The sequence below is a fragment of the Oryx dammah genome, unplaced genomic scaffold, assembly GCF_014754425.2.
Source record: "Oryx dammah isolate SB20612 unplaced genomic scaffold, SCBI_Odam_1.1 HiC_scaffold_23, whole genome shotgun sequence".
Classification (NCBI taxonomy): domain Eukaryota; kingdom Metazoa; phylum Chordata; class Mammalia; order Artiodactyla; family Bovidae; genus Oryx; species Oryx dammah.
Window position 1 is genome coordinate 31,352,174 of NW_024070207.1, and position 26,819 is coordinate 31,378,992.

Genomic DNA, 26,819 nt, shown 5'->3' on the forward strand with positions numbered 1-26,819 from the left:
TCAGCTGAGATATACAGAGAGAGAGCAGTTCAGTGTTTGCTGCTGCTGCTACTGCTAAGTCGCTTCAGTCGTGTACGACTCAGTGCGACCCCACAGATGGCAGCCCACCAGGCTCCCCCATCCCTGGGATTCTCCAGGCAAGAACATTGGAGTGCGTTGCCATTTCCTTCTCCAATGCATGGAAGTGAAAGTGAAGTCGCTAAGTCGTGTCCGACTCTTAGCGACCCCATGGACTGCAGCCCACCAGGCTCCTCTGTCCATGGGATTTTAGAAGCCCACAAAAATTAAAAGCAGGAAAACAATGTAAGTCCAAGATTATCCTCCCCAGAGCAGAACAAACTCCACCCTCTGATGGGGATGAAGAGTGTAGTAGTCAAGAAACAATTGTCCTCCCTGATGTCAGCATAAAGATGTATGTTCCTGTATTGCTCGTTTCTGTAGGAATACATTTATTTCTCTATACCTTTTGGGAATCTGTTTCAATTTTCAGGGATTTGATTCTCCAAGTTTATCACCTCTCAGTTAGAGCGACACTGAGTCTTACTGTCCATGTACATGGGTTCTTTGTCCTTTCATTCTTATAGAACTTGCACAGTGTTTGATGTGATTTCATAGACTTCAAGCATATCTACTTTTAGCCTTTCTCTCTCCAGACTTGATTCTTGATCTCTCAGTCCATCCTTTTATGACAGCCAAATTTCCAAGTTCACATTCAGTGATATTGAATACAGAAGCCATAGAAGGTGATCCCAAATCATAGTCCTGCGACACACCAGAGCTAGCATTCAAGAAATTGATTTTGACAAAACACAAAAATAAAAAGCAAAGATACTCCTTGGTTCATCTTCAGTCCAAATATTCTGGAGATGAAAGAAATGTTCATGTACCATCATCCTTTGACCTGCCCCAGTCTTAAAAGTATTTTGTTTAAAAAAAAAAGAAAAACCTCCTTAAATGTCTTTGTTGAAAGTGAAAATGTGAGTCACTCAGTTGTGTCCAACTCTTTGTGACCCCATGGACTGTAGCCCACCAGGCTCTTCTGTCCATGGAATTCTCCAGGCAAGAATACTGGAGTGGGTAGCCATTCCCTTCTCCAGGGGATCAGGGGATCTTCCTGACCCAGGGATGGAACCCGGTCTCCCGCATTACAGGCAGATTCTTTACCATCTGAGCCCCCAGGGAAGCCCATAAGGGAACTATGGTCTGTCAAGCTCTTTATACCTCTAAAAATAATAAAGGGACTTATTGACATGGAATTCCCCTTGTCTAGATGTGCTGGTTTCCTTGGTGAACTCACCAAAACATAGATGACTTTAGAGGCATTCAGGGAAAGTTAAAATGAATCTGTAACTTCTATAGATCTTAAAGATTAATACTTCATGAGGAACATCAGGAATAATCAAAGTACATCATAAAGTCAAGCCTTAATATTAACCTCCTGCCAAAGAATTAGCTCATCTAAAAGCAGTTTATTAAGCTGGGTTTATAAACTATCTTTAGATGAGTTCACTCTTTGCCAGGAAAATTATTGTGAGTGTGTGTGTGTGTGTGTGTGTGTGTGTGTGTGTGTGTGTGCGCACGCGCATATGCACGCATGAGCACTGAAGGGATATGCTTGTTATCACAGATCTTCCTAACTTTAACATACAGTCTGAGTTTCACAGGGTCTAAATAAAGGAGAGATAGGAAAAGATAAGGACTAAATTGTAGACTAGTTTTAAAGTAATATCATGTGGTTATTTTTAAAGTAGCAAGGGAAACAGGAGTTGAACGATATGTTGTTTATCAGTGTCTGACTCTCTTTAAATGCATTACTTTATTAGATATTTATAACAGCCTAGGTGTAGAATAACCAACTCATGCCAGTTTGTCCAGGATTGTCCCCCTTTTAAAACTAAACCCTGCCTCATGTGTGCATGCCTGCTCAGTCGCTTCAGTCACATCCAACTCTTTGCGATGCCATGGACTGTAGCCTGCCAGTCTTCTCTATCCATGGGTATTCTCCAGGCAAGAATACTCAAGTGGGTTGCCGTGCCCTCCTCCAGGGCATCCGGTATCTCTTATTTCTCCTGCATTTGCAGGTGAGTTCTTTACCACTAACTCCACCTGGGAAGCCCGAACCCTGCCTCAATCCCAAGCAAACCAGGACAGCTGATCACTTTAGCCAGGGAAGGCAGTAAAGGGTGTTTTGAGACTGATTTCCAGCATGGCAAGAACTGCCATCACCACCACCAAGCAGTTCTACACTAGTTGGGTGTACAACAATTTCACTCAATTCTGACACAATCTACCAGTAAATAGCATCAGATCCCACAGGTTAAGGTGTCGGTCCTGCAAAGCTGCCTCCCCACCACTTCAGAGGCCAGTCACAAGTCCAGGTTGTCACCTGTGTTTCTGACAGAATTGCTATGGATAGTAGGGTCCAACACCTCCCTTCTTGGGTTCCATCAATTTGCTAGAGCAGGTAACAGAACTCAGAGAAACATTTTATTCATTAGATCACTTGTTCATTATAAAAAGATGTAATTCAGGAACAGCCAGAGATGCATAAGGTAAGGTATAGGGAAAGAGTGAGGAGGCTTCCATGCCCTCACTAGGTGTGCCGTTCTCCCCAAATCTCCATGTTCACCAACCTGGAAACTTTCCAAACCATGTCCTTTTGGGTTTTTATGGAGGCTTCATAATCAGTTCAGTTCAGTTCAGTCGCTCAGTCGTGTCCAACTCTTTGCAACCCCATGGACTGCAGCACACCAGGCCTCCCTGTCCATTACCAACTCCTGGAGTTTACTCAAACTCATGTCCATTGAGTTGGTGATGTCATCCAGCCATCTCATCCTCTGTCATCTCCTTCTCCTCCTGCCCTCATTCCTTCCCAGCATCAGGGTCTTTTCCATTGAGTCAGCTCTTCACATCAGGTGGCCAAAGTATTGGAGTTTCAGCTTCAACATCAGTCCTTCCAATGAACATTCAGGACTGATTTCCTTTAGGATGGACTGGTTGGATCTCCTTGCAGTCCAAGGGACTCTCAAGAGTCTTCTCCAACACCACAGTTCAAAAGCATCAAGTCTTCAACACTCAGCTTTCTTCACAGTCCAACTCTCACATCCATACATGACTACTGGAAAGACCATAGCCTTGACTAGATGGACCTTTGTTGGCAAAGTAATATCTCTGCTTTTTAATATGCTATCTAGGTTGGCCATAACTTTCCTTCCAAGGAGTAAGCATCTTTTTATTTCACGGCTGAAGCCACCATCTGCAGTGATTTTGGAGCCCCCCAAAATAAAGTAAGCCACTGTTGCCACTGTTTCCCCATCTTTCTGCCATGAAGTGATGGGACCAGATGCCATGACGTTTGTTTTCTGAATGTTGAGCTTTAAGCCAACTTTTTCACTCTCCTCTTTCACTTTCATCAAGAGGCTCTTTAGTTCCTCTTCACTTTCTGCCATAAGGGTGGTGTCATCTGCATATCTGAGGTTATTGATATTTCTCCCGGCAATCTTGATTCCAGCTTGTGCTTCATCCAGCCCAGCATTTCTCATGATGTACTCTGCATAGAAGTTAAATAAGCAGGGTGACAATATACAGCCTTGACATACTCCTTTCCCTATTTGGAACCAGTCTGTTGTTCCATGTCCAATTCTAACTGCTGCTTCCTGACCTGCATACAGATTTCTCAAGAGGCAGGTCAGGTGGTCTGATATTCTCATCTCTCGAATTTTCCACAGTTTATTTTGATCCAATCAAAGGCTTTGGCATAGTCAATAAAGCAGAAATAGATGTTTTTCTGGAACTCTCTTGCTTTTTCCATGATCCAGCGCATGTTGGCAATTTGATCTCTGGTTCCTCTGCCTTTTCTAAAACCAGCTTGAACATTTGGAATTTCACGGTTCACATATTGTTGAAGTCTGGCTTGCAGAATTTTGAGCATCACCTTACTGGTGTGTGAGATGAGTGCAGTTGTGCGGTAGTTTGAACATTCTTTGGCATTGCCTTTCTTTGGGATTAGAATGAAAACTGACCTTTTCCAGTCCTGTGGCCACTGTTGAGTTTTCCAAATTTGCTGGCATATTGAGTGCAGCACTTGCACAGCATCATCTTTCAGGATTTGAAATAGCTCAACTGGAATTCCATCACCTTCACTAGCTTTGTTCATAGTCATGCTTCCTAAAGCCCACTTGACTTTGGACTCCAGCATGTTTGTCTCTAGGTGAGTGATCACACCATCCTGATTATCTGGGTTGTGAAGATCTTTGTGTATAGTTCTGTGTATTCTTGCCACCTCTTCTTAATATCTTCTGCTTCTGTTAGGCCATACCATTTCTGTCCTTTATTGAGCCCACCTTTGCATGAAAAGTTCCCTTGGTATCTCTAATTTTCTTCAAGAGATCTCTAGTCTTTCCCATTCTATTGTTTTCCTCTATTTCTTTCCACTGATCACTGAGGAAGGCTTTCTTATCTCTTCTTGCTATTCTTTGGAACTCTGCATTCAGATGGGTATATCTTTCCTTTTCTCCTTTGCTTTTGGCTTCTTTTCTTTGCACAGCTATTTTTTAAGCTATTTGGCTTTTTATGGAGGCTTCATAATCATAGCTGATTAAATTATTGACCATTGGCATGTGAACTCAATCTCCAGCCCCTAGGTCAGGAGGTGGCCTTCAAAGTCTTCCACTGAGCTTTCTTCCTTGACTCATAGTATAGCCCCTCCAGTAGGTCTCCAGTAACATGCTCAGATAAGAGCAACTCAGTGGCAACCATGAGTACTATAAAACGCTTTCTGGAGAACTGTCGTTTATGGAAGCAAAGAGACCTGAGTCCTTGGAGACTGGTCACATTTCTCTCTCTCACTATGGGAAATTCTAAGAATTTTAGGAGCTCTGTGCTAGGAAAGGAAACAGAGACCAAAATTTCCTTATTATATAAATCACAATCTCATAGGCAGATAATCTTTTCCATATTTTACCAAACAGGAGGCTGAAATTTTCCAAGACAAATGACTCAAAGTCACACAACAGTTGTAAGTGGTGCATTCAGTATTAGAACCCAAGCCTTCTAACTGCCTTTATATAGTTTTGAAGAAACCAGACTTTAATTAACACAGTGTGTAAAACTACTGTGAGAATTTTATTGACTTTTATGTTTTCTAGAAGCTTAACCATTCCTTTTGTGACACCATAATTTTGCTCTCCAGCCCCCTCTTAACAGATAATACAGAAAGAAAAAAAAAAAACTCAGCCCAGTATATCAGAATTATTACAGACTCCGTTAACTGACTGTGAATTGATGAAAATAATTTTAATGCTTTCCAAGTCAGTTATTTCTAACGCAACTATGAAAATAAGCAGTGGCCTATGCATCTGCACTCTGAAAGCAATGTAACCTACACTGCCTCCCCTGTTTTTTCCCATCTGTCTTAAAGAGGAATTTCTGTTTTCTGTTTGTGGGGCAGAGCAAGTATCAGGAGAGTGAGTGGCAATGTAAAACTGGACAATGAAATGATGAGACCTGGCTTGATCTCCATGTGTTACACTTTGTCCTTTCTTCTCGATACACGAAGAAGTGAATGTGTGTCCACACAAACCTCTCCCATTACTGTCCTGTCTGTGCTGAGCAAAATTGAACCCATATGTCTTTAAAAAGCCTTTTCATTTTGATGGCTTCTTTGAACATACTGATCTTGGTACATATGTGGCCCTTTGGACTACTAATGCCCATTTGCTCTTCCCCAACAGGCATCACAGTTGATAGGCACGGATTCATTTACTTTGTGGATGGGACCATGATTCGGAGAATTGATGAGAATGCTGTGATCACAACCGTCATTGGCTCAAACGGTCTGACTTCCACACAGCCACTGAGCTGTGACTCAGGAATGGACATCACTCAGGTAGGCACCACTGGTTTTCAAGCGCTATCACCATTTGGCATCACGGAAATGGATAACAATTTTCTCATACAGAAATTAGGTAGAAAGGAAGCCTGGCGTATCCGTTATAACACCAGATAGCAGAAGTTTCTCTTGATGTCAGTGACTTTCTTCCTCCTCTGAAAAACTCCAGTTGAGAGAAAAGGGAAAAGTAGGATGGGAGTAATGCTAGACGGATGCTGGCAGGAAAATTACAGTCCAAGTTTGAATCAATCAGAGGGTAAGACCAATTGCACTTGTTGAATTATTTTCCAAGCTATCTAATTTTATTCTTTTTGAATAATACAGTAACTCCCATTTGGAAAGGCACTGATTACTAAAGTCTTTAGAAATCTTTTTTAATGAATATATGAGCATGACTTCTTATTCATGTGTATGTAAATAGCTATTTCTAGGGCGTTATTTTTCTTTTTTAAGTAAAAGCAACATTCCCTCTGAGATCTATTTTACATTTATTTAGGAAAGCTTTTTTGCCAATGAGAATAAAAGGGAAATTCAGTGTAGTTCCCATCTGAGTCCAAAATTCTGATTTTACAAGAATTCTAGAAAATCAGGATTAGACAGGTGGAGATTACAGAGCAGATAGCACAGTCCCTGCACCTTGTGAATGACTGTCTTAGTTTGCAGACACAAGAGGTTATTGTGTTAAACGAGGGAAATAGACTAGACAGTCATCAAAGGAACTTTCAAACTAACTTCCATGAATCTATGACTCTGATGAAGTAGATTACTTATCTTCTCAAATGGATTAAAATAGAAGTTGAGAGTTTTAGAACTGGTGTATCAGAGAGGATGGTTTTGACTATAAGTGATCAGACAAAGTGATTTCAATAAGAAGGTTTCATTAACTCACATCGTGAGATGAGCAGAAGTAGGCAAAGATGCCAGCAGATCACATTGCATCACATTGACCAGAATTAAATCACTGGCAGAGGGTAAACAGGTTTCCAAAATGGATTCAGACCCTCTGGAACTGGGGCAGCCTCCCTGAGCATATAGCTACCTAATTCTAGAAACCAAATCAGGATTCTGTTAGCAAGGAATGAAGGACTGTTGTTTGGTAGGCAACCAGCCATAGTCTCCATAGTTAGGGTACCCCTGCCTCACCCAAGTAACTCAGAAAATAGTCAGAGTCAACTACAAAAAAATAAAATAAGAATTGGAAGGCCTGGAAAAGTGACAAAAGGAATGAACTATCTTTAAGAGAGATACAAGTAGATCAGGCTATCCTGGAGCAGTCTAACTTTCCATGATGCAAAATCCTGCAGGAGGCAAGCAAAGGGAGCAGTATTTATGGCCATGAGGAAGGGTGTGAATGTGTTTATATGGAGGAGGGGGATGAAAGAAAGAAGGTGCACATATATGATTCACTCGTGGGATATTTTTTACTTAAAATAGAACACTTAGTATTGCAATCAGTCAGCTGTAGACAATCTATCTGTTTCTGTGTGGCAAAGTTATGCTGAAAAGAGAGTTCTTTGTGTACATAGAGCAAGCACAGGATCGTCATCACCAAGAGAAAGGTTCTTTTCCACATAATGGTTCACAAGCCATCATTGCCACTGTAAAAGCTACCTCACCCCTTTCAGACTGGAATGAAGAGTGTAGCCCACTGAACAGGAACCTGGTAACCAGGAGACAGACTTACAGTTTCTCTATGGCATTTCACCCCAAGTCTTGATTTCCCTGAAAGGAGCCCCCAACCCCCCCCCCCTTCCCTTTTCCTTACACAACCTCAGCATGAGAAAAACAGTCGGGGTTTTTTTTGAGGGGGGGCATGGGAGATGGAGAGTTGAGTGGGGTAGTAGGGGGTAGATGCTAGAAACCAACAGGACAGCCTAGGAGAGAAATTGGGCTTCATGGGACTTCCCTGGTAGTCCAGTGGTTATGACATCATGTTTCCAATGCAGGGGACATGGGTTTGATCCCTACTAAGGAAACTAAGACCTTGCATGCTGCATGGTGGTCAAAAAAAGAAATCAGGCTTCATGTCCAAATTATTTAGCTGCTATCTCCACTACTGTCCACCACTTCCTGTTGTGTCCTTCAAACATCCTAAAGAGTAACTAGCATCTTTCTTCTTAGGCTGGTGCAAGAGAGTGAGGCCAGACTGATTTCTCCTTAAGTGTCCACAGTATTACCTTCCATTTTTATTAGGGGCCTGCTTTTCAGGGTCCCAGACCCTCTGTCTGGGATTTCCACTGCTGGTCCCCTTTCCCACTCTCCTTACACTTTACCTCTTCATGGGACCCTTCCCTAACAGTCCTAATCCTTACTGTGGTCTCATTCCCTTCCTGAAATTTAACATCACTACATTTACTGTATAATCTGCTCTCTGTTCCCAAGCTATGTATCCAACTAGTTTCCCACAGTAGACTGTATGTTCTTTAGACAAGCATGGTAAGTGCTCAGCAGGCACAGTTAACATACATACCAATACCAAAGAGACACTATGATGTGAAAAGCTTGAAGGAGTAGTGAAAGATGAAGCTGGAGGGTAAGTGGTTAAATGACCATATAAGCATGATCGCGTTCCAGTTTTATCTAGTGGACAATGGGGAGCCAATGAGAGCATTAAGCAAGAAAATGTATTTTTAAGATAGTCTTAAACATGAAAATTCTTTTTTTTAACTTTTATTGGAATATAGTTGATTTACAATGTTGTGCTAATTTCAGGTGTACAGCAGAATGAATCAGTTATACATATGTCCACTCTTTAAAATTCTTTTCCCATTAGAGGTCATTACTGGGTTTTGAGTAGAGTTCCCTTTGATATACAGTAAGGCCTTATTTTATATATACACACACATACACCAGAGAAGGCAATGGCACCCCACTCCAGTACTCTTGACTGGAAAATCCCATGGAGGGAGGAGCCTGGTGGGCTGTAGTCCATGGGGTCGCTAAGAGTCAGACACGACTGAGTGACTTCAGTTTCACGCATTGGAGAAGGAAATGGCAGCCCACTCCAGTGTTCTTGCCTGGAGAATCCCAGGGACGGGGGAGCCTGGTGGGCTGCCGTCTATGGGGTCGCACAGAGTTGGACACGACTGAAGCAACTTAGCAGCAGCAGCATACACACACACACACACACACACACACACACATTATATGTATATATGTGTGTGTGAATGTGCACACTAAGTCACTTGAGTCATGTCCGACTCTTTGTGATCCCACGGACCACAGCCTGCCAGGCTACTCTGTTCATGGGATTCTCCAGGCAAGAATACTGGAGTGGGTTGCCATTTCCTCTTCCAGGGGATCGTCCCAGACCAGGGATCAAACCCGTGCCTCTTATGTCTCCTGCTTTGGCAGGTGGGTTCTTTACCACTAGCGCCACCTGGTGGGACTATCAGCTTAATCACATAGTAATAGCAAATAGAGGATTGAGTGAAATCTTCCAGGGAGGGGATGTAAGGATAAAAAAAGAGAGAGAGAAGGCTTCAGACCAAATTCCAGCCATATCAATATTCAAGAAAAGGCTAAGGAATAGGAACCCACAAAAAGGAAACTAAGATAAAGAGACCTGACAAATAGGAGGAAAACAAGGAATGTGTGTGGTCAAAAAACCCAGGGAAGTGAGCTTTTCAAAAAGAGGGGAACGTGTGCATACCTGTGGCGGATTCATGTTGATGTATGGCAAAACCAATACAATATTGTAAAGTAATTAACCTCCAATTAAAATAAATATATTTAAAAAAATAAAAAACAAAAAGAGAACGATTAATATCAAATTCTGCTTATAGGTCACTAAAATGAGGTAGGTTTCTTTTTTTTAAGAAGCCATTTGGTTTGACAGCATTTGTGACTCTGATAAGAGTGCCTTTGGTAGAGTGCTAATTAATTGGAGTTGGATGGCAGTGTTAGAGTGGGAGGTGGGGAAATGAAGAAAGTGAAAATAGATCACTCTTTTGAGGTGTTGGGCTGGTAAGAGGAGGATTTGGCATCGAAACAAATCAGCTCCCAGGTGTGTGTGAGTAAGAACCCAGGTGCGGTACAGGTAGACAAAAGCTGGAAGACACTGATGGAAATCCTCTGGGTCAGAGTGTGGACCAGTAGGAAGCCAGCATGTGGCACAGCTCATCCTCTGTGGCCAGAATCTCCCCTGTCTGTTTTGACAGTGGTGGCAGATCGGGGGCTTAGGTTTAGCGTGACTTTACTTAAGCACATGGGCTGTGTTGAGCTAGAGGGAAGAAAGCTGAGTAGGGAGCTTCATAACACCTTCCAGGAGGAAAGCCCCAGTTGTTTATAGTAGTACTTACAGTGATCCAGCTGAGCTTACACAGTACTCAGTTTTATATTTCAGTAAATCAAAATATATTGATGGGTGAGGGTGGAGACAGATGTCTAAATGAGAGCACACAGATTCTGCTGACAGGCACAGGCAGGAGAGAAAAGAGAGGCCTGACTGCAGCATGAAGATTTGAATCAGACTTCATGAAGAGCTTACTGATTCTAAGACTATGTGGCAGCATCATACATTATCAAAAGAGTTTATAGAATCACCACCTTTTGAAACTTTTAAGGCAAATGTTGGATAGCAATCATCTATGAACACTTAGAATATAGACCTCTCTGGATTCAGGAAGATGGATCAGCTGTTTTCTCAAGATCCTTTACAACATCTTGAATGTTTCTCTACAGAAATATAACCCAAATGCCAAAGTTCCTTGTTACTTTTCCTATATTTCAAAACCAAAAGGTCCTGGGATTTAACCCTAGCAGTCCAGTGGTTAAGATCCGTGCTTTCACTGCCCAGAGCCCAGTTTCAATCCCTGGTTGGTGAACTAAGATCCCGCAGAAAAGAAAAAGGTCCCCAACAAGGGAAGTCCCATTCATGCTAGCAGAGTACCTCTGGAATCTAAGAAGTGATGCGTTGGTCTTCTGTACTTTTCTGAGACAAACCTGAGCCCCTAGAAAGAATCAATCCTCAGAAGATAATGAATGTCCTCCCTCTAGTAATTCTAGTAATACCTGCTACCACTTATTGAGAACTTACTATGTGCCAGGAACTATCTTAAGCATCTTATTCACACTGTTCCATTTTGTCTCCACCAACCTTAGGAGGTAGGTGTAATTATCCCCCATCTACAGAGAAGAAAACTAGTAGTCAGAAGGATGACGTATTATGTATGAGCACAGAGTTATTAAGTGATACAGCCAAGATCTGAGCACAAGCTTTCTGACTCCTATGTGCAGTTTCCCCACTTCTACACTTTCAGTGACAACTGGAGATGACCAGATATCATTGTATTTAGTGGGTGACAAATGTCATTTGGTTGAGGAAGATGCTGTTTATTTAGTGGCACTTTAGGCAATAGTTTAATAAAATCTAATCATCTCAAGAAATGAAATTTGCTTTGACAATAAAATCAGCCATTTGTTCAAAATCAATATCCTTTTTCTGATTTACTGAAATGTGAAACTGAACTCTCGGTATAAACTCTGAGGCATAACTGCCCATTGTAAGCACTGCTATAAACAACCAGGCCTTTCACTTCAGGAGATGAGTTGATTATAAAGAGATCGGGCTCTTTATTTCCATTGCTGCTGCTGAATCATCTAGCTCTGGTAACTCACTTCCATCTCGTGCCTGACTAGAACAGAATTGGGAGTTCGACCAAGTCTCTTGGTGCGATAGCAAACTTGAGAGTTGATTTGCTCCTTGGATCCAGCCTAATGCTCTCCCCCAAACCAACCCAAGAGAAGATACACAGGCAACGTAGGCCTCTTGTAGGCAGATAATCCTGTTTACGCACTGTCCATAATGTGCACACTTTGAGGTGTTTGTCTGAGTATCCAGGATGTAACCAGTCCTCTCTATATGCTTGTTGGATCATCTTCATACTACAAAGTGGTTCCCCAAAGCACTTACTTGTCTGGTGGGCCTAACAAGTGGAAGGAGGTTCATGGTTCATGGTTATGAAAGAAGAACAGTATCTGATTCTTTGGAGGAACCAACCTTGACCCCACACATTCAATCTATTGAGCTAATCTACTGGGAATTCTCCTCCTCTCCCCAGTCATTCCCTCCAGAATATACTCACAATTCAGTAATAGTGAGATTATTGTGAGATTATTAATAGAATATTAAGCCAGCCTCTCCTCAAATGCCTCTTGGGATAGGAAACTCACTCCCTTTCTCCATCGAATGTCTCTGACTGATGGAAACCTCTTCTGGGATCCCTTTAACATTAACTTTTTAATCTTCCTTTAATTTTCACCATCTAGCCTTTACTGCAACTCTTTAGGCCTTGTGGTATGAATTTAATCTGTCTTCTAGGAAATAAATATATTTTTGAACCAAGTACTATGCTTAGTGCTTTCATATATATTATCTTCTTTAATCCTCATGGCAATTTTCACGAGAAGTATTATGTTCCTCTACTTTTAATCAACACGAAAAGCAAGGTTGAGAGAAGTTGAGAAACTTAGTGAAGGTCATACAACCGATCAGTAACAGAGTTAAAATTTGAACCTGGTTGACCTGATTCCAAAGTTCACATTCTTTTCACCAAACTACTATATCAAACCACTTTTTCCACCTGACAACCTTCTCAATGAATGTGAACAACTCTCTCAGACCTCCTAAGTCACATCCCTGGTTCACTGAACAACACTTCACTTGCCACGGTATTGAGTTTCCTTCACCATTCTCCTCACTCTTCTCTGAATGTGTTCTCATTTATCTATATCTCTTTGAAAGTGAGGCTTCCAGAAATGAATAAAATAATCCAGATGTGCTCTGACTCAGTCCGAGGTAAAATGGTGACTGTCACAACCCTTTTTCTCTGTTCTCTGTTTCTGTTCATTTTGCCTGGGGGTTTTCAAAAGGTTTTGCCAAAGAACATTTACTTCAAACAAAAGAAGTCCCTATTTATAAAACTGATGCCAACAGCAGATTCAAACAAGTAGTATCCTAGAACCTTCTCTATTCAAATTCACTCCCACACAGTGGGACTTTGTATGGCAACCCCCAAGGCACTTTTGAAAAATGGTAGGGAAATAAAGAGCACAGGTTAAGAAACCACAGTCAAAGCTGTGTTGGATTTCTGGTCACTTCTGACATGCGTTGTGATTATAGGGGGACTTCCCAGATGGCACAATGGTAAAGAATCTGCCTGCCAATGCAGAAGACTTAGGAGACGTGGGTTTGATCCCTGAGTTGGGAAAGTACCCTGGAGAAAGAAATGGCAACCCACTTCACTATTCTTGCCTGGAAAATTCCATGGACAGAGGAGCCTGGTGGGTGGGCTACAGTCCTTGGGGTTGCAAAGAGTTGGGCGTGACTGAGCATGCATGCAAATACATGATTATAGAGAACTAAAAATTCACATGTCTCTCTTCCCCATCTCCTCACCCTATACTTACAAACTTGATTATTTGCTTGTTTTGACTGTAATCCTCACTAATAATTATATTTTACACTATTGTTCAGGATATAAATTGGAATAAAAATTTCATGAAATAATACTTACTTCTACTACCCATACATCATAATACAGGATCTTATGTTAGTTTGTATTCAATTCCAGCTCATTAGATTCAGTCCTCATCTTTGTTTTCTGCTACCATCCAATATCTTCACTACCCTTCCTAGCCTTGTGTCACCTATAGATTTGAATGCTTTCTATGTCTTCATCCATGATGAAATTTATGGATAGATAAACCAGGGAAATTGTAGCACCACTTGACTAATTATCTCTTAGATTGTGGACCCATCTGTTTGAACTATCACCTATAGGGTATGATTCATAGTAGACCAGGAAATCAATATGATGGCCTATGACTAGTTCTCAAGAAAAATGAAATATAACAAAAAAATTCAGAGTGCATCATGTATGGTAAGTGTAAGTAAGTATTGTTTCATAAAACTTATTTCAATTGTATATCCTGAACAATAGTGTAAAATATAATTCTTACTGAGGTCATAGTCAAAACAAGCTTGAAAGCCACTACCCTCACCCATATTTCCCATAACTTGTCCACAAGGGTATCATGAGAAACCTTACCAAGTTGGTAACTCTGTTTAAAAGGAAATAAGAGGACTTCCCTGGTCATCCAGTGGTTGAGAATCCACCTGCCAATGCAGGGGACACAGGTTCAGTTCCTGGCCCAGAAAGATTCCACATGCTGCAGGGCAACTAAGCCCATGAGCCACAACTACTGAGCCCATGTGCTCTAGAGCCCAAGCTCCACAATAGGAGAGGCCACCACAATGAGAAGCCTGAGCACCGAAACTGGAATACAGCTACAGAAAGCCTGCATGCAGCAACAAAGACCCAGCGCAGCCAAAAATGAATTTGTTTCTTTTAAAAAAAAAGCAACTTTATAAAAAAAAAGAGAGAGAGAGAGAGAGAGGAAATTAGAATCCTTTGACATAATTTGTTTTGAGTCATAGTATCCAAAAACACCACTTCCTCATCTAAGAACTAACAAAAAAACTGTTTAATAATGCTTTCCTAAAGCAACATCCTTAGAAGGAAAGTTATGACCAACCTAGATAGCATATTAAAAAGAAGAGATATTACTTTGCCGACAAAGGTCCATCTAGTCAAGGCTATGGTTTTTCCAGTGGTCATGTATGGATGTGAGTGTTGGACTGTGAAGAAAGCTGAGCACCGAAGAATTGATGCTTTTGAACTGTGGTGTTGGAGAAGACTCTTGAGAGTCCCTTGGACTGCAAGGAGATCCAACCAATCCATCCTAAAGGAGAGCAGTCCTGGGTGTTCATTGGAAGGACCCATGCTGAAGCTGAAACTCTAATACTTTGGCCACCTGATGCAAAGAGTTGACTCATTGGAAAAGGCCCTGATGCTGGGAGGGATTAGGGGCAGGAGGAGAAGGGGACGACATAGGATGAGATTGCTGGATGTCATCACCGACTCGATGCACTTGAGTTTGGGTGAACTCTGGGAGTTGGTGATGGACAGGGAGGCCTGGTGTGCTCTGGTTCATGGGGTCACAAAGAGTTGGACACGACTGAGCTACTGAACTGAACTGAAAGCAACATCAGGTCCCCTCCTTGCAGTTTGTGGGGCCCATCTTTGGATTCTTCTTGAAGTCAGACCTATGTGTAATGACCTGTAGTCTTCCAACACACCTTCTACTGCCCAGTATTACTCAATAATCATAAAAACTTGTTCTAAAAATTCATTTGCAAGTTCTAAGAGGTAACTCTTTGTGTCCAGAAAAACTTGAACTCAGTTTAAAGAATTGAAAGAATTTGATGCCTTTCTACAATCCCTGCACCCGTCTTGGACTTTAGGAACTTAGAATCAATGTTCTTTGTGGCCATTCTCTTTAAAAAAGAAAGCAAAACTTACCTCTCTCTCATCCGTCGGCATTATACCACCTGCCACAAGCCTCAAAACTTTGCCTCCCTGGTAGTCTTCAGCTCTCTGTGTGCCTGAAAAAAAGCTATTTTCTATTTTTCTTTCAATTTTTTTTGCAAGTTTCAGATAAACTAACCACAACTGGATAGAAGGGAATCATAAAGCCTCCTCTTCAAAATCTACATGTCAATTCAATTTTGTACAAGTGGATTCAGCATTTTCTGTTGTTTTGAAAAACTACTATAATAACATGGAGGCATGAAAAGTTACAGCAATCCAGGGAGAACAAAGAAAAGAAACAGTAGCTTTAGTACAGAAAAGGCACCTTCTTTTCCCCTTTTTAAACTCTTGCCTAATATCTCTCATTGTCTCTTCTTCAGTCCCCTGCCAACCCTTTCATGTCTACAGAATAGCCTCCATCACCCTGAGTGATACAGATGATATTGAAACTCAAGTTCTTCAGGGGTTACTTGGCTTTCTTTGTGCACTTCCATCACTCTCCATGTGCACACTGAAAGAGAACAGAATTAGATCTTTGGAATGAAGGCCATTATAACTGAAATTCCCTGCAGGGACAGACTTCTGAATTTTGTGAAGCTCCGTAGGGAATCAAGAAAAATCTGAATTGTAATAAGTTTGCTTGAATAAAGGGATTTCCCAGGGGAGGGAAAAAAGAAAGTTTATTTTTAAAGTTCTTGCCACCAGAGATGAAAATCTCACCACCTCCACCCCCAACACACCCTCCCAATGTTTCAATGACTATGGAACCTATCTTATACTCTGAGCCAAGAAAAAGTCTGTGGCCATGCTGCAGAGAATTCAGACTGGGGACATGTAGTAAAAGGAAGGAGTAGCGCTTTAGATAAACAGCAACACAGGGAAGATGTAAGCAAGTTTTCTGAAACATATGTAAGCACCTCTATCCAGAGCCAGCAAGACCAGTGGGCAGCAGGGACAGCTGGGTGGGAATAAAAGAGAGGTGACCAAATAGATAAGAGAAGTTTAGGGAATAGAGAATGGCTCAAAGGGCATATTAACAAGGGCCAGGGTGTAGTTGGCCAAAAAGTTCGTTCAGATTTTTCCAGCACACCTTACCCAAATGAACTTTTTGGCCAAACCAATAAAATGAAACCACTATTTGCTAGCCCTTGTGCCAACCATTTACTTCATTGTATTTGGTTATGGTTAGTTTAAAAACTAAATCAACCACTTTTTTTGTGTGGCCACACCATGTGACATGTGGGATCATAGTTCCTTCACTGGGATCAAACGTGTGTCCCCTGCAGTGGAAGCAGGGAGTGTTAACCACTGGACTGCCAGGGAAGTTCCTGAATCAACCACTTCTATAGTGGCCACCAACTAATGGATTGGATGGCATTAAAACTCATATCGGGATAATGAAAATCTGGTGCATACATCCAAGGGAATATTATATAGCCTTTAAAAAGGAGGAAACCTTGTCACATCCTACAATATGGATGAACTTTGAGGACATGTAAAATGAAATAAGCCAGTCACAAAAAAATACTGTGTGAGTCCACTCATACGGAACATCTGAAGTAGTAAAAAAAAAAATCATAGGAACAGAAAGTAGCAATTTGGATACCAAGGGGAATGAGGAGAGGAAATTAAAGTTTAGAGTGTCCTTATTGCAAGATGAAAAAGCTCTAGAGATCTGTTGCACAACAATATGAATATATCTAACACAACTGAACTGTGTTTAAGCATGATTAAGATAGTAAATTTAATGTTATGTGCAGGGGGTGTTATAATAATAATGATAAACTCATACCAACCAAACCTCTGATGGATTTTCTCACTTTCTTTCCCTATTCTCATGCCTGGACAGCATAAGAAGTGCAGCAGTCTTACTGATCAGCCATTGGCTGTTGCAGCAGTCCAGATGTAAACATCCTAAATCAGCAATGTTCTGCTCTATTCACTTGAGCCACGTGCACCCTATCAATCCATATCAGTCATAGCCAGTCCCTCCCATGGATCCAAAGGCTCATGCTATGAATGTAGAAATGGGGGGAGGGGGGTAGTGCTATCCTCTACAGCAAAGAGGGAGCCCAGTCTACACCAACCATGGCAGGAAGGCACTGCTAACGTAGCCACACTGTTCTCAAAGAGCTCAATATATCAATAACCTTAAATGTGAAAGTATTTAGAGAGTGATGACTACTGAATAAACATGGGCAAACTTCTTGTCAGATGCACTTATAAGGGATTCCTTGGTGGCTCAGTGGTAGAGACTGCCTACCAATGCAGGAGACATAGGCTCGATCCCTGATCTGGGAAGATCCCACATGCCGAGGTGCAACTAAGCCTGTGAGCCACAACTACTGAGCGTGTGCCCTAGAGCTCAGGAGCCACAACTACTGTGCCCATGTGCCTCAACTACTGAAGCCCTCGCACCTTAGAGCCTGTGCTCCACAACAAGAGAAGCCACCCCAATGAGAAACCTGCACACCACAACTAGAGAGTAGCCCATGGGCAACAGCAAAGACCAGCACAGCCAAAAATAAATACATAAAATTATTTTTAAAAAGCACGTTTATAACCTTGGAACAATGATTCACATCTTCAAGAGTACTAGGGGATATTTTACTAAAGTTCTCTGGATGATTCCCTAACCACTGACTTCCCTTTGCCTACAGGAACGTGTCTAGTAGAAAGAACATAGACAGTCCCAGGTGTGAGTCCAGATTCTGCCATTTATTAGCAGTGCAACCTCAAGCAAGTTACTTAAGGTCTCTGTGTCTGCACTTCCTCAACATTAGGAAGTGAGATAAAACCCTGCCTTGTCTCCTAAAGCTACTGGGATAAACAAGAAAAGGAATATGAAAGAACTTTGTTTTTGGACAGGTACTTGCAACTGTAAAATGTTGGTCTTGATCAGAAGTGAAGAGAGAGGTCATATGGCATTACATGTAACCTTGGGTTTTATATTTTCCTTTGCACTATCAGTTAGGTGAGTGGAAAGGTTTCACAACCCTCCATCTACACAGCAATCAAATTATGCTATCACAGAGCATGAGATGGCAGTTAATGTTAATATTGTTCATATTCTGATTTGATAGAATCAAACAGCACCAAGAACCTTTTTTTTTTTTTTAAAGTTGACTGTAGGAGTCCCTAGAGGCTCTTCATATTACTCACCTATAAAGGAATGATCCACTAGCGTTTATGGCTGAAAATTACATAATAGTACAAAATAAACAATGTTTTTAGTTGCCATCTCTATATTTGAAGAAGAGAACATCTATTTTTGAATCATTTATTCTGTTGTCCTCTGAAATATGGCAATATATTTTTAAAAATTAAATTGTCTTTGTCTACTTCTTGACCCCAAAGAAGTTGCTGTCATTTCAGATTCTGTCATTTCAGATTCAGCACTACACTTGGAAAACAGACAGTAGAATTTTAAAGCCAGTTAATTATTCCTCCTTATGAAGGCTAATTCAATAAATGACCCAATTGTTGATTAAGTGACATTGCTTTTTTTTATATATAAAAGCACTTGGAAAGTATGAACTGCTTTACAAATATAAGGGATGATGTAAGGTGTTAATTGGCATCTTCAGGAAATATTTCCTGTTGATTCATCATGCACTACAAGAACAAAAGAAGTCTGCAAGGTCATTCTTCTGATTTTGTAGTATCTGTGGTTTTCAGTCACTAATTTAAATGCATTCCTGGATAATGTTATTTATTGCTCACTCAGTCCAAAGCTACTCTCCTTGCTCTGTCCAATGCAGGAAAACACCTTCTGAAACTGCAAAAAGAGAGCCAAACTTTCCTCTAATCCTTTAATAGAGGGTGCAAGAGACAAAATCAGGCCTCGAGGGTAGACTCTCCTTCATAATAAAAGTTCATATTAGAGGTCAGTAAAGTAGACTGTGTGGGAACACAGACCACATGGATTTGAGTCGCAGCTCCACCACTAGCTGGATGTGTCCCTCTGGGGAAAATTCTGTACCTGTCAGTGGGGATAATAATGATGTTTTTCTCTATAAGAAAGTTGTGAGGACTAAATGAGATAATATATTTTAAAAAGATCACTTACTTAGGAGGACTTCTCCAGCGATCCAGTGATTACAACTCTGCCTTCCAGTGCAGGGGATGTGGGTTTGATCCCTGGTCAGGAAACTATCTATCCCACATGTCTCAGAACACAGCCAAAAAAAAAAAAATCACTTAGCAAAGTACGTGACTCATAAGTGCTCAGTGAATTAGCAGGAGGAGAAACAGCAGCAAAACTAGTTGTAATATTTGACCTTCCATTCACAGAATAGAAAATTGAACAGATAATTTATAGAACCAAGATTTTTTCAAAGGGCCAAGAAGTTTGGAACTGCTATAGAAATTGTGTAATCTTCCCTTCTGTCCTTTGTACATAGGTGTACCTTCTCAGAGAGCCATGCAAATATTTGTAGATGAGTTTGATGGCCTGTAGCAAGCATATGCTCCAGAGATGGCTCTTAATCTGCTGTGACCTTCACAGAATGTTTTATCTGCCTAGTGCTGATATGAAAAGCTCTATCTAGATCACTTAAAGCATGTTTATGCTAGTCATTGAATGGTGCCCCAAATCCTTCATTTTCTTTCTACTTTCAAGAAGGGTCTCACTGACTGTGGAGCTAAGGTTGGGATGTAGTATGAGTTTCAGACATCTGTGAATTTGAGATGTAGAGATTTTAGATCATCTTCCAACTTTGAAATCAGGAGGTAAACGAGCAAGCACATTCAGTGGATGGCCGTTCTATGTGGGTCAATTTCACACAAAAAATTTAATATGAAAGTATATAAGTAGGAAGACATAGTTTATCTAGGTCAACACGAAAGATGTGACTCTCCCAAGACAAAATAAAGGCCCCAGGTAAGTGGAAAATCAAAAGGAAAGAAGTTATGAGGCTGATAAGAAAGATAGCAGTGTCCTAGGATTTTTGAAGCAAGCTTAGTCTGTGAGTTGCTTTGTCTTTTTCTTTTTTATCAAGATATTCAGGTTCCAAAGCATGTCAATCAATTTGAAAATTTTGAATGTGTAAAAACCCAAATTTAACAAAATTATAAACTGAGAGAAGCTTTACAGTAAAATTCTCCACAGAATTCCTTTAAATATCAATCATTTCCCTTCTCCAAATTCATTCAAACTCTTTTTTTTTTAACTGCACTTTACATCTCTTAGGTAAAATCACAATTGGGGTAGAATAAGCTATTACCCGAGATATTTGCATTATTGCTCCCTCCAAATGAACACGTGGTTGTTTACATAAGAAGTAAAGAACAGCAGGCCAACATCTTCAACTCCAGCACAGCCAAATTCTGCTGAAATGTCTGCACACAAGCAAATAGCCAGAGTTGTCAGAGCCCTTAAAATAAAAGTCAAGTACCATGCTCAATGCTATATCGAAAACATAATTTATCCCATAAATAAAACTCCCTCAGCAGTGTCCTCTTTCCACAGAAAGGACAATGGCATGTTAGCTCTTATTAAAACTATTAAGCACCAGAGGGAAAGCATCTTCAAAATTCAGAGAGAGTCACAAGATGCAAAGCTTGCAAACTACTTTTGAAACACTCAGTCTTACACACATTTTGCCTGGCAGGTGCCATGACCTGAAATAAACCTGAAACTCTCTAAGATGCAGAATATTTGGTTGGCAAATTCAGTAGTGAGCATCTAGGGCTTATATGGCCAACACCTTGGGCTGAGTCCCAATGTGAGCCTATTGGCCTATCTTTCAGACTTTATCTTTAAAAGTAGACTTACTCTTTATTAACTGTGGGAGGGTGAAGTGCCTGAATCAGTGCCAACCCATCTTTATTAAATGGAAGCACAATTCAAAGAGAAAGTTCTATTGGTTGTCATCAGTAGTATCATCCTTTCGTGCAAAAGTGAAAACAAGGGTCCCCAACATCCGAGATCTAATGCCTGATGATCTGAGGTGGAGCTGATGTAATAATAATAGAAATAAATGCACAATAAATGTAATGTGCTTGAATCATCCAGAAACCATCCCCCTCCCTGCAGTCCATGGAAAAATTGTTTTCCATGAAACCAGTCCCTGGTGCCAAAATGAGTGGGAATGACTGGTATAATACACTTACAAAGAGGCCGCACCCGCTGAGAGATGTTTTTCTTGAGATGCATAAGCCAACTAGGTGTTCATTTGGTCCACCTCAGAATACATTCCCATTCCAAATCAAGGGGGAAAGGATTCTGAAGGAACAATCCCAATTTCTGACAAGGATACAGCAAGAGAGAATATTAAAGATATTTAGTAGTAAATGCCCAATGTATTATTATTTATAAGTAAATTCTAAGCACACAGGAAATATTGTCATGGGCCCACTTTATGAACCATTCAGTACGAACTGTGTCTTCAAAAGACGTATGGGAGAGTAGAATGATCCACCATGAAATCATTCTCAAAAATCACAAGAGTGAGAAGCTTTTCAACAACAAGGGCATCAACGTAACATTTCCAGAGAGTCAGAGAAGCCCTGGTTAAAGTCAGTCACAACCAACTTCATTAAAGTCCACACACAGTGGGTTTATTTTATGTAGATATTTTCTGGAAATGGCAGTTTCACAGGTCAATAGATAAACCAAGGATGCTAGTGACTAATAAATTGTCTCAGTACCAGAGTCTTTGCTGGTTCTGGTTCAATTTTACTAGTTTTCTATGACCAGTGTCCTGCAGTGGGTATTGTTCTTCCTCTGTCCTTGTATATGGGTTGATGCTGTGAATATCACTAAAGATCCAGTCAGAAAAACAGAAAGCACATTAGTCATTTTAACGGAAAGAAATTGAATAGAGGGAATAGGCTGCACAAGCATTAGGGGGTTGCAAAACAAGAGAGAGAATACCTGCAGCCACCACCTCTAGGGCTGTGGAAACAGAGGAAGGGGTTGAAATTGTCAGAACCAAGAGTGCTACGTGTGTGCGTGCTAAGTCATTTCAGTCGTGTCTGACTCTTTGCGACCCCATGGATTGTAACCCACCAGGCTCCTCTCTCCATGGGATTCTCCAGGCAAGAATACTGAGAGAGGAGGAGGATTTGATCCATTGAAGTGGTACCTACTCCTCTGAGAAGAGGATGCCACTGCTTTGGGCTGCTTCAGGTCCCTCTGAGGGAATGTGACGAGGCTGACGTGAGTATGGAGAGGAGCTGGAAAGTGCAGCCAGTTCCTGCCGCTCAGGAGGAAGGGCTACAGTTACAGCAACACTGAAAGAAGAGAAAACAAGCAGGAAGGAAGGAGTCCCTTCTCCCTCCTCTAGCCTCCCAGAATCCCTTTAGCTCCCACATTGGAAGGATCTATCAAAGAGCCAGCTGGGAAAAAAAAAAAAAAAGAAATGTAGTTTGCAGAGTCCCAACCCCAGTATCACAGAGCAGTGCCTTTAAAGGGGTGAGTCTGGAGCTGCAAGCTGATAGCTCACTAACTAGCACAATGTGCAATGAGGTGTTAGATTTCCATGTCGTTGTTCCTGCTGGAGTCACTCAGATGTGGCTACAGTTTGGAGGAAACATTAATTAGAGTGGACTGTTTGCCACAGAGGATTTCATCATTGCTGTGAATCCATAAGAAGCCGTTATGGGGAGACCTCAACCAGCGCTGCTCAATGTGTTTGTGAGAATGACTGACTCCCCTCTTGTTGAAGCTCGGGTCATCACTATTTTTTGCTTTTGTTTAGGCTCAAGTCTGTAGCCTGTCTGCTTCCTTAAATGATTCTGTACACATGGTAAGCGGTCAGGTGGCCAGTCTCCAGAGTTCTGGAAGCATGAGCCTGAGCTGGGCCATCTGTTGAGGACGTGCTGTTTTGTATTACACACAGGGAAGTGGTGGGCAAAACCCGGAAGCGCACTGGAGGCCTAATGAAAATAAGACCAGTTAAATCTTCCCTCTGAATGTTCATTAGGCCATCTGTTCTTATTAGTGTCCTTATCATTTGGAAACATTACCAAGTTAAGATGAGACACAATCTGTGGAATTCTAGTCTAACTTGAAATGAACTTTTAAGTAGAGCAATCATGACTTGTGATATTTCTCTTCCCCTTTAGAACCCTGCCCACTTCTAAACATCACCATGGTGAAATTATTTAATAGTTCCTTCCTGAAATATTATACCGGAAAGCAGGGTTAACAGTAGCTACAGAAATGAAAACATAATCTCCAAGTGGCTGATCAATGAAATCAGGCCATTTCATAAAAGCCATGCAGTCATACTTCTGGCCTGTAAATTGCTTTAGGTGCCAAAGGGAATTGGAAGCTTGGTCTATCCTGTCGAGCCAATACTATAATATTAACAACCTGCAACAGACACGTTTCTGCAAGTGCACAACAGGAAGAAATGCTACAGAATGATTCCAGGGGCTTCTTCAAAGTCCCTGGCTCCTGCTGCTGCTGCTGCTGCTGCTGCTGCTGCTGCTAAGTTGCTTCAGTCGTGTCTGACTCTGTGCCACCCCATAGACGGCAGCCCACCAGGCTCCCCCGTCCCTGGGATTCTCCAGGCAAGAACACTGGAATGGGTTGCCATTTCCTTCTCCAATGCATGAAAGTGAAAAGGGAAAGTGAATTTGCTCAGTCATGTCTGACTCCTAGCGACCCCAGGCTCCTCCATCCATGGGAATTTCCAGGCAAGAGTAACGGAGTGTGGTGCCATTGCCTTCTCTGTCCCTGGCTCCTACAGGTAGGCAAAGCCTTGGCTCTCAGGAGGACGTAAGCCCTACCTTCACTGTATGAAGACTCATGGTGGTCTTCTCCTTACTCTAAATTCTCTCCAAATGCATGGTCTTATCACCTGGTCTCATGGGGGATTTCATGTTACTTTAGACTGTTCTCTGGTTGTCTCCCCTTCAATATGTGTATCTCCCACAGTGCTGAATATATAGTGGGAATTTAAGATGAAAAAGTGAAAGCATTAGTCACTCAGTCGTGTCCAATTCTTTGTAACCCCATAGACTGTAGCCCACCAGGCTTCTCTACCCATGGGATTTCCCAGGCAAGAATACTGGAGTGGATAGCCATTCCCTTCTCCAGGGAATCTTCCCAACCCACGGATTGAACCCAGGTCTCCTACGCTGCAGGCAGATTCTTTACCATCTGAGCCACCAGGGAATTTAAGATACATATAGGGAATTCCCTGACAGTCCAGTGGTTAAGACTTTGCCTTCCAATGTGAACTGACTTCCAATGTCAGTTTGATCCCTGGTGGAGGAGCTAAGATCCCACATGCCTCACAGTCAAGAAACCAAAGCATAAAACTGAAGCCATATTATGATAGATTCAATAAAGCCTTTAAAAGTGGTCCATATCCCCAAAAGTTATTTTTTGATAACAACAACAACAAAAGAAATACATATAAAATTGAATTGAAATAGAAACTCACACACACACACAAAAACAGTAAAGCTTTCACGTTCCTCTCCCCACTCACAGAAGTGCCGAAGGGGTTAAGTTCTCTGACTCTAATGATAAAACCCAAGAAACAGAGAGATACAAATAGTAAATTGGCAAGTAGCATCATGTACAATATGTTCTTGTTACAATAACAATCAAATTTACAAACAAATTAGCTGTGGAGTCTGAAGGACATTCTGTAGTTTTCACACTGGGCCTTCATCTCCTGCTGATAGATGACTTTGACTGTAAATTGAAAACTGGAAGTGGTTAAACATTTTGTGTATTCACAAGTGCCATTTCTAAAATTGAGGCTTCAGAGAGGAGATGCAAGAAAGGGTGACGGAAACTCAGAGCAATTATGCCTGTTATTAAGATGAGGTAGTGGCAATTACACAGCAGACTCATACAGAGTGTGTACGTGCTGATTGCTCTGAGGGAGCCTCTAAGAACAAACTTTTATAGCACCCATCAGGCCTTGGGTCTCTAGAGGAAGGAGAGATTTTTTCAGCTACTCTGTCAGTGTGCTTTTGGACTGAGCTCATGGCCACAGGAACCATCTTGGAAGAGATATGTACTTTTTTCTTAATAAGTATGAACGAAACTCTCATAAACAGTGGTTTCATTCACTCTTTCCTATTCTCAAGCTCTTTGGTGTCAAGACCCCTTGACCCTTCTAAAAATTGCTGGAGACTTCAAAGAGCTTTTCTCTATGTGGGTTTTATCTATTAATATTTACCTTATTGGAAATTAAAGGTGTGAATTTTTTAAACATAAAGCTATAGTAGCCTCAGGCACCTTCCAGAAAACTCCACTGTATACTCAAAGAAAGTACAAAAAGCAAATAGTATTAAGAACAGTTTTGACCTCACAGACCTCCTCGGAAGACTCTCAGAGATCCTCAAAGTCTGTGGACCAAAATAGAAATATTTCCTCAATTCTAAGACACCATGTATTCTAAGACATGGCATCAATTTGATAACTTTAGGTAGTGAGGAGAGATACTCCATTAAATGTATGTATTGATTATAAGACACAACCTCATTTCAGAAAACTTAAAATTTAAGATTGAGGGAATACGGCCATTCCCATTAACCTCAGTGGGTCTCTGGAAACCCAGATTCACTGACTCAAACATGTTGATGAAAGTTGGTTTTTCTTAGAGCTTATTTGTGTTTTACAATTTCTAAAATGCTTTCATGGACTGAAAATGTTACAGCCAATGAGGCACTAATGTTTTCCTTCAACAAGCATTTGCCAACTGTAATACCAAATACTGGAAATACAAATGTGAATGAGTCCTCATCCCTGCACTTGACGATTCACAGACCTAATAGAAAACAAAGGAAGGCAAACAAGTATTTATGGTATAATGGAGAAGCACTGGATCTGAATAAGTCACAGAACTGGAGGAAAAGCTTGAAGTACTCAAAGATGGAACTCTGGGTACACAGGAAGGCTTGAGGTTAATCACTTAGTCATCCTCATAACAAAGGGCTGCCCTAGTGGACTTTAGCACTGGTGTCAGCCATTTTCAGGCATTAATTTATGTCAATTTAATTTCATTTTGCAAACACTGGTGATCTATCACAGAGATGTAAACCTAGAAATTTGCTAGACCAGTTTGACCAGTAGTGCCAGACACAAACAAAGCCTAACAGAGCATTTTCTTGGTTGTGATTGGATTCAGCTGAGAAGAACAGAATGTCGCACCCCCTCCCGCCCCCCGCCACACACACACACACACAAAACAGTGACATAAGCAAGATAGCAGCCAGACTTGATCCACAGTCCAGGACTGGGTGGTAGTTCCATGAGGTCATCTGGGACCCAGGCTCCTATAATTCTGCCACGCCATCCTGGTGCATGCCTTTCATTTCCATGGCCACCTCATGGTCTAAGACATCTGCTAAAATTACCACCACTTATATCCATATTGCATGCTGGAAGAAAGGGCAAAAGAGGCTCATTCCAATTGGGTCAGCTCTCCTTAGGCAGCATCAACTTAAAAGTGTGGCTACTTTCACACTTTCACGTCGATGGCTGAGTGAACTCCAGGAGCTGGTGATGGACAGGGAGGCCTGGTGTGCTGCGATTCATGGGGTCACAAAGAGTCGGACACGACTGAGCGACATCTTATTGCCTT

The 26,819-nt window shown here is 41.4% G+C and overlaps 1 protein-coding gene across 1 annotated transcript in view; it reads left to right on the forward strand.

The window, feature by feature from the left end:
- Positions 1-26,819, forward strand: part of TENM1 (teneurin transmembrane protein 1) — a 413,153-nt gene that overhangs the window by 333,036 nt on the left and 53,298 nt on the right. Inside the window, exon 22 of the mRNA XM_040266625.1 lies at positions 5,733-5,887. Within this exon, the coding sequence (XP_040122559.1) occupies positions 5,733-5,887 (155 nt within the window). The remainder of the gene's footprint in view (positions 1-5,732; positions 5,888-26,819) is intronic.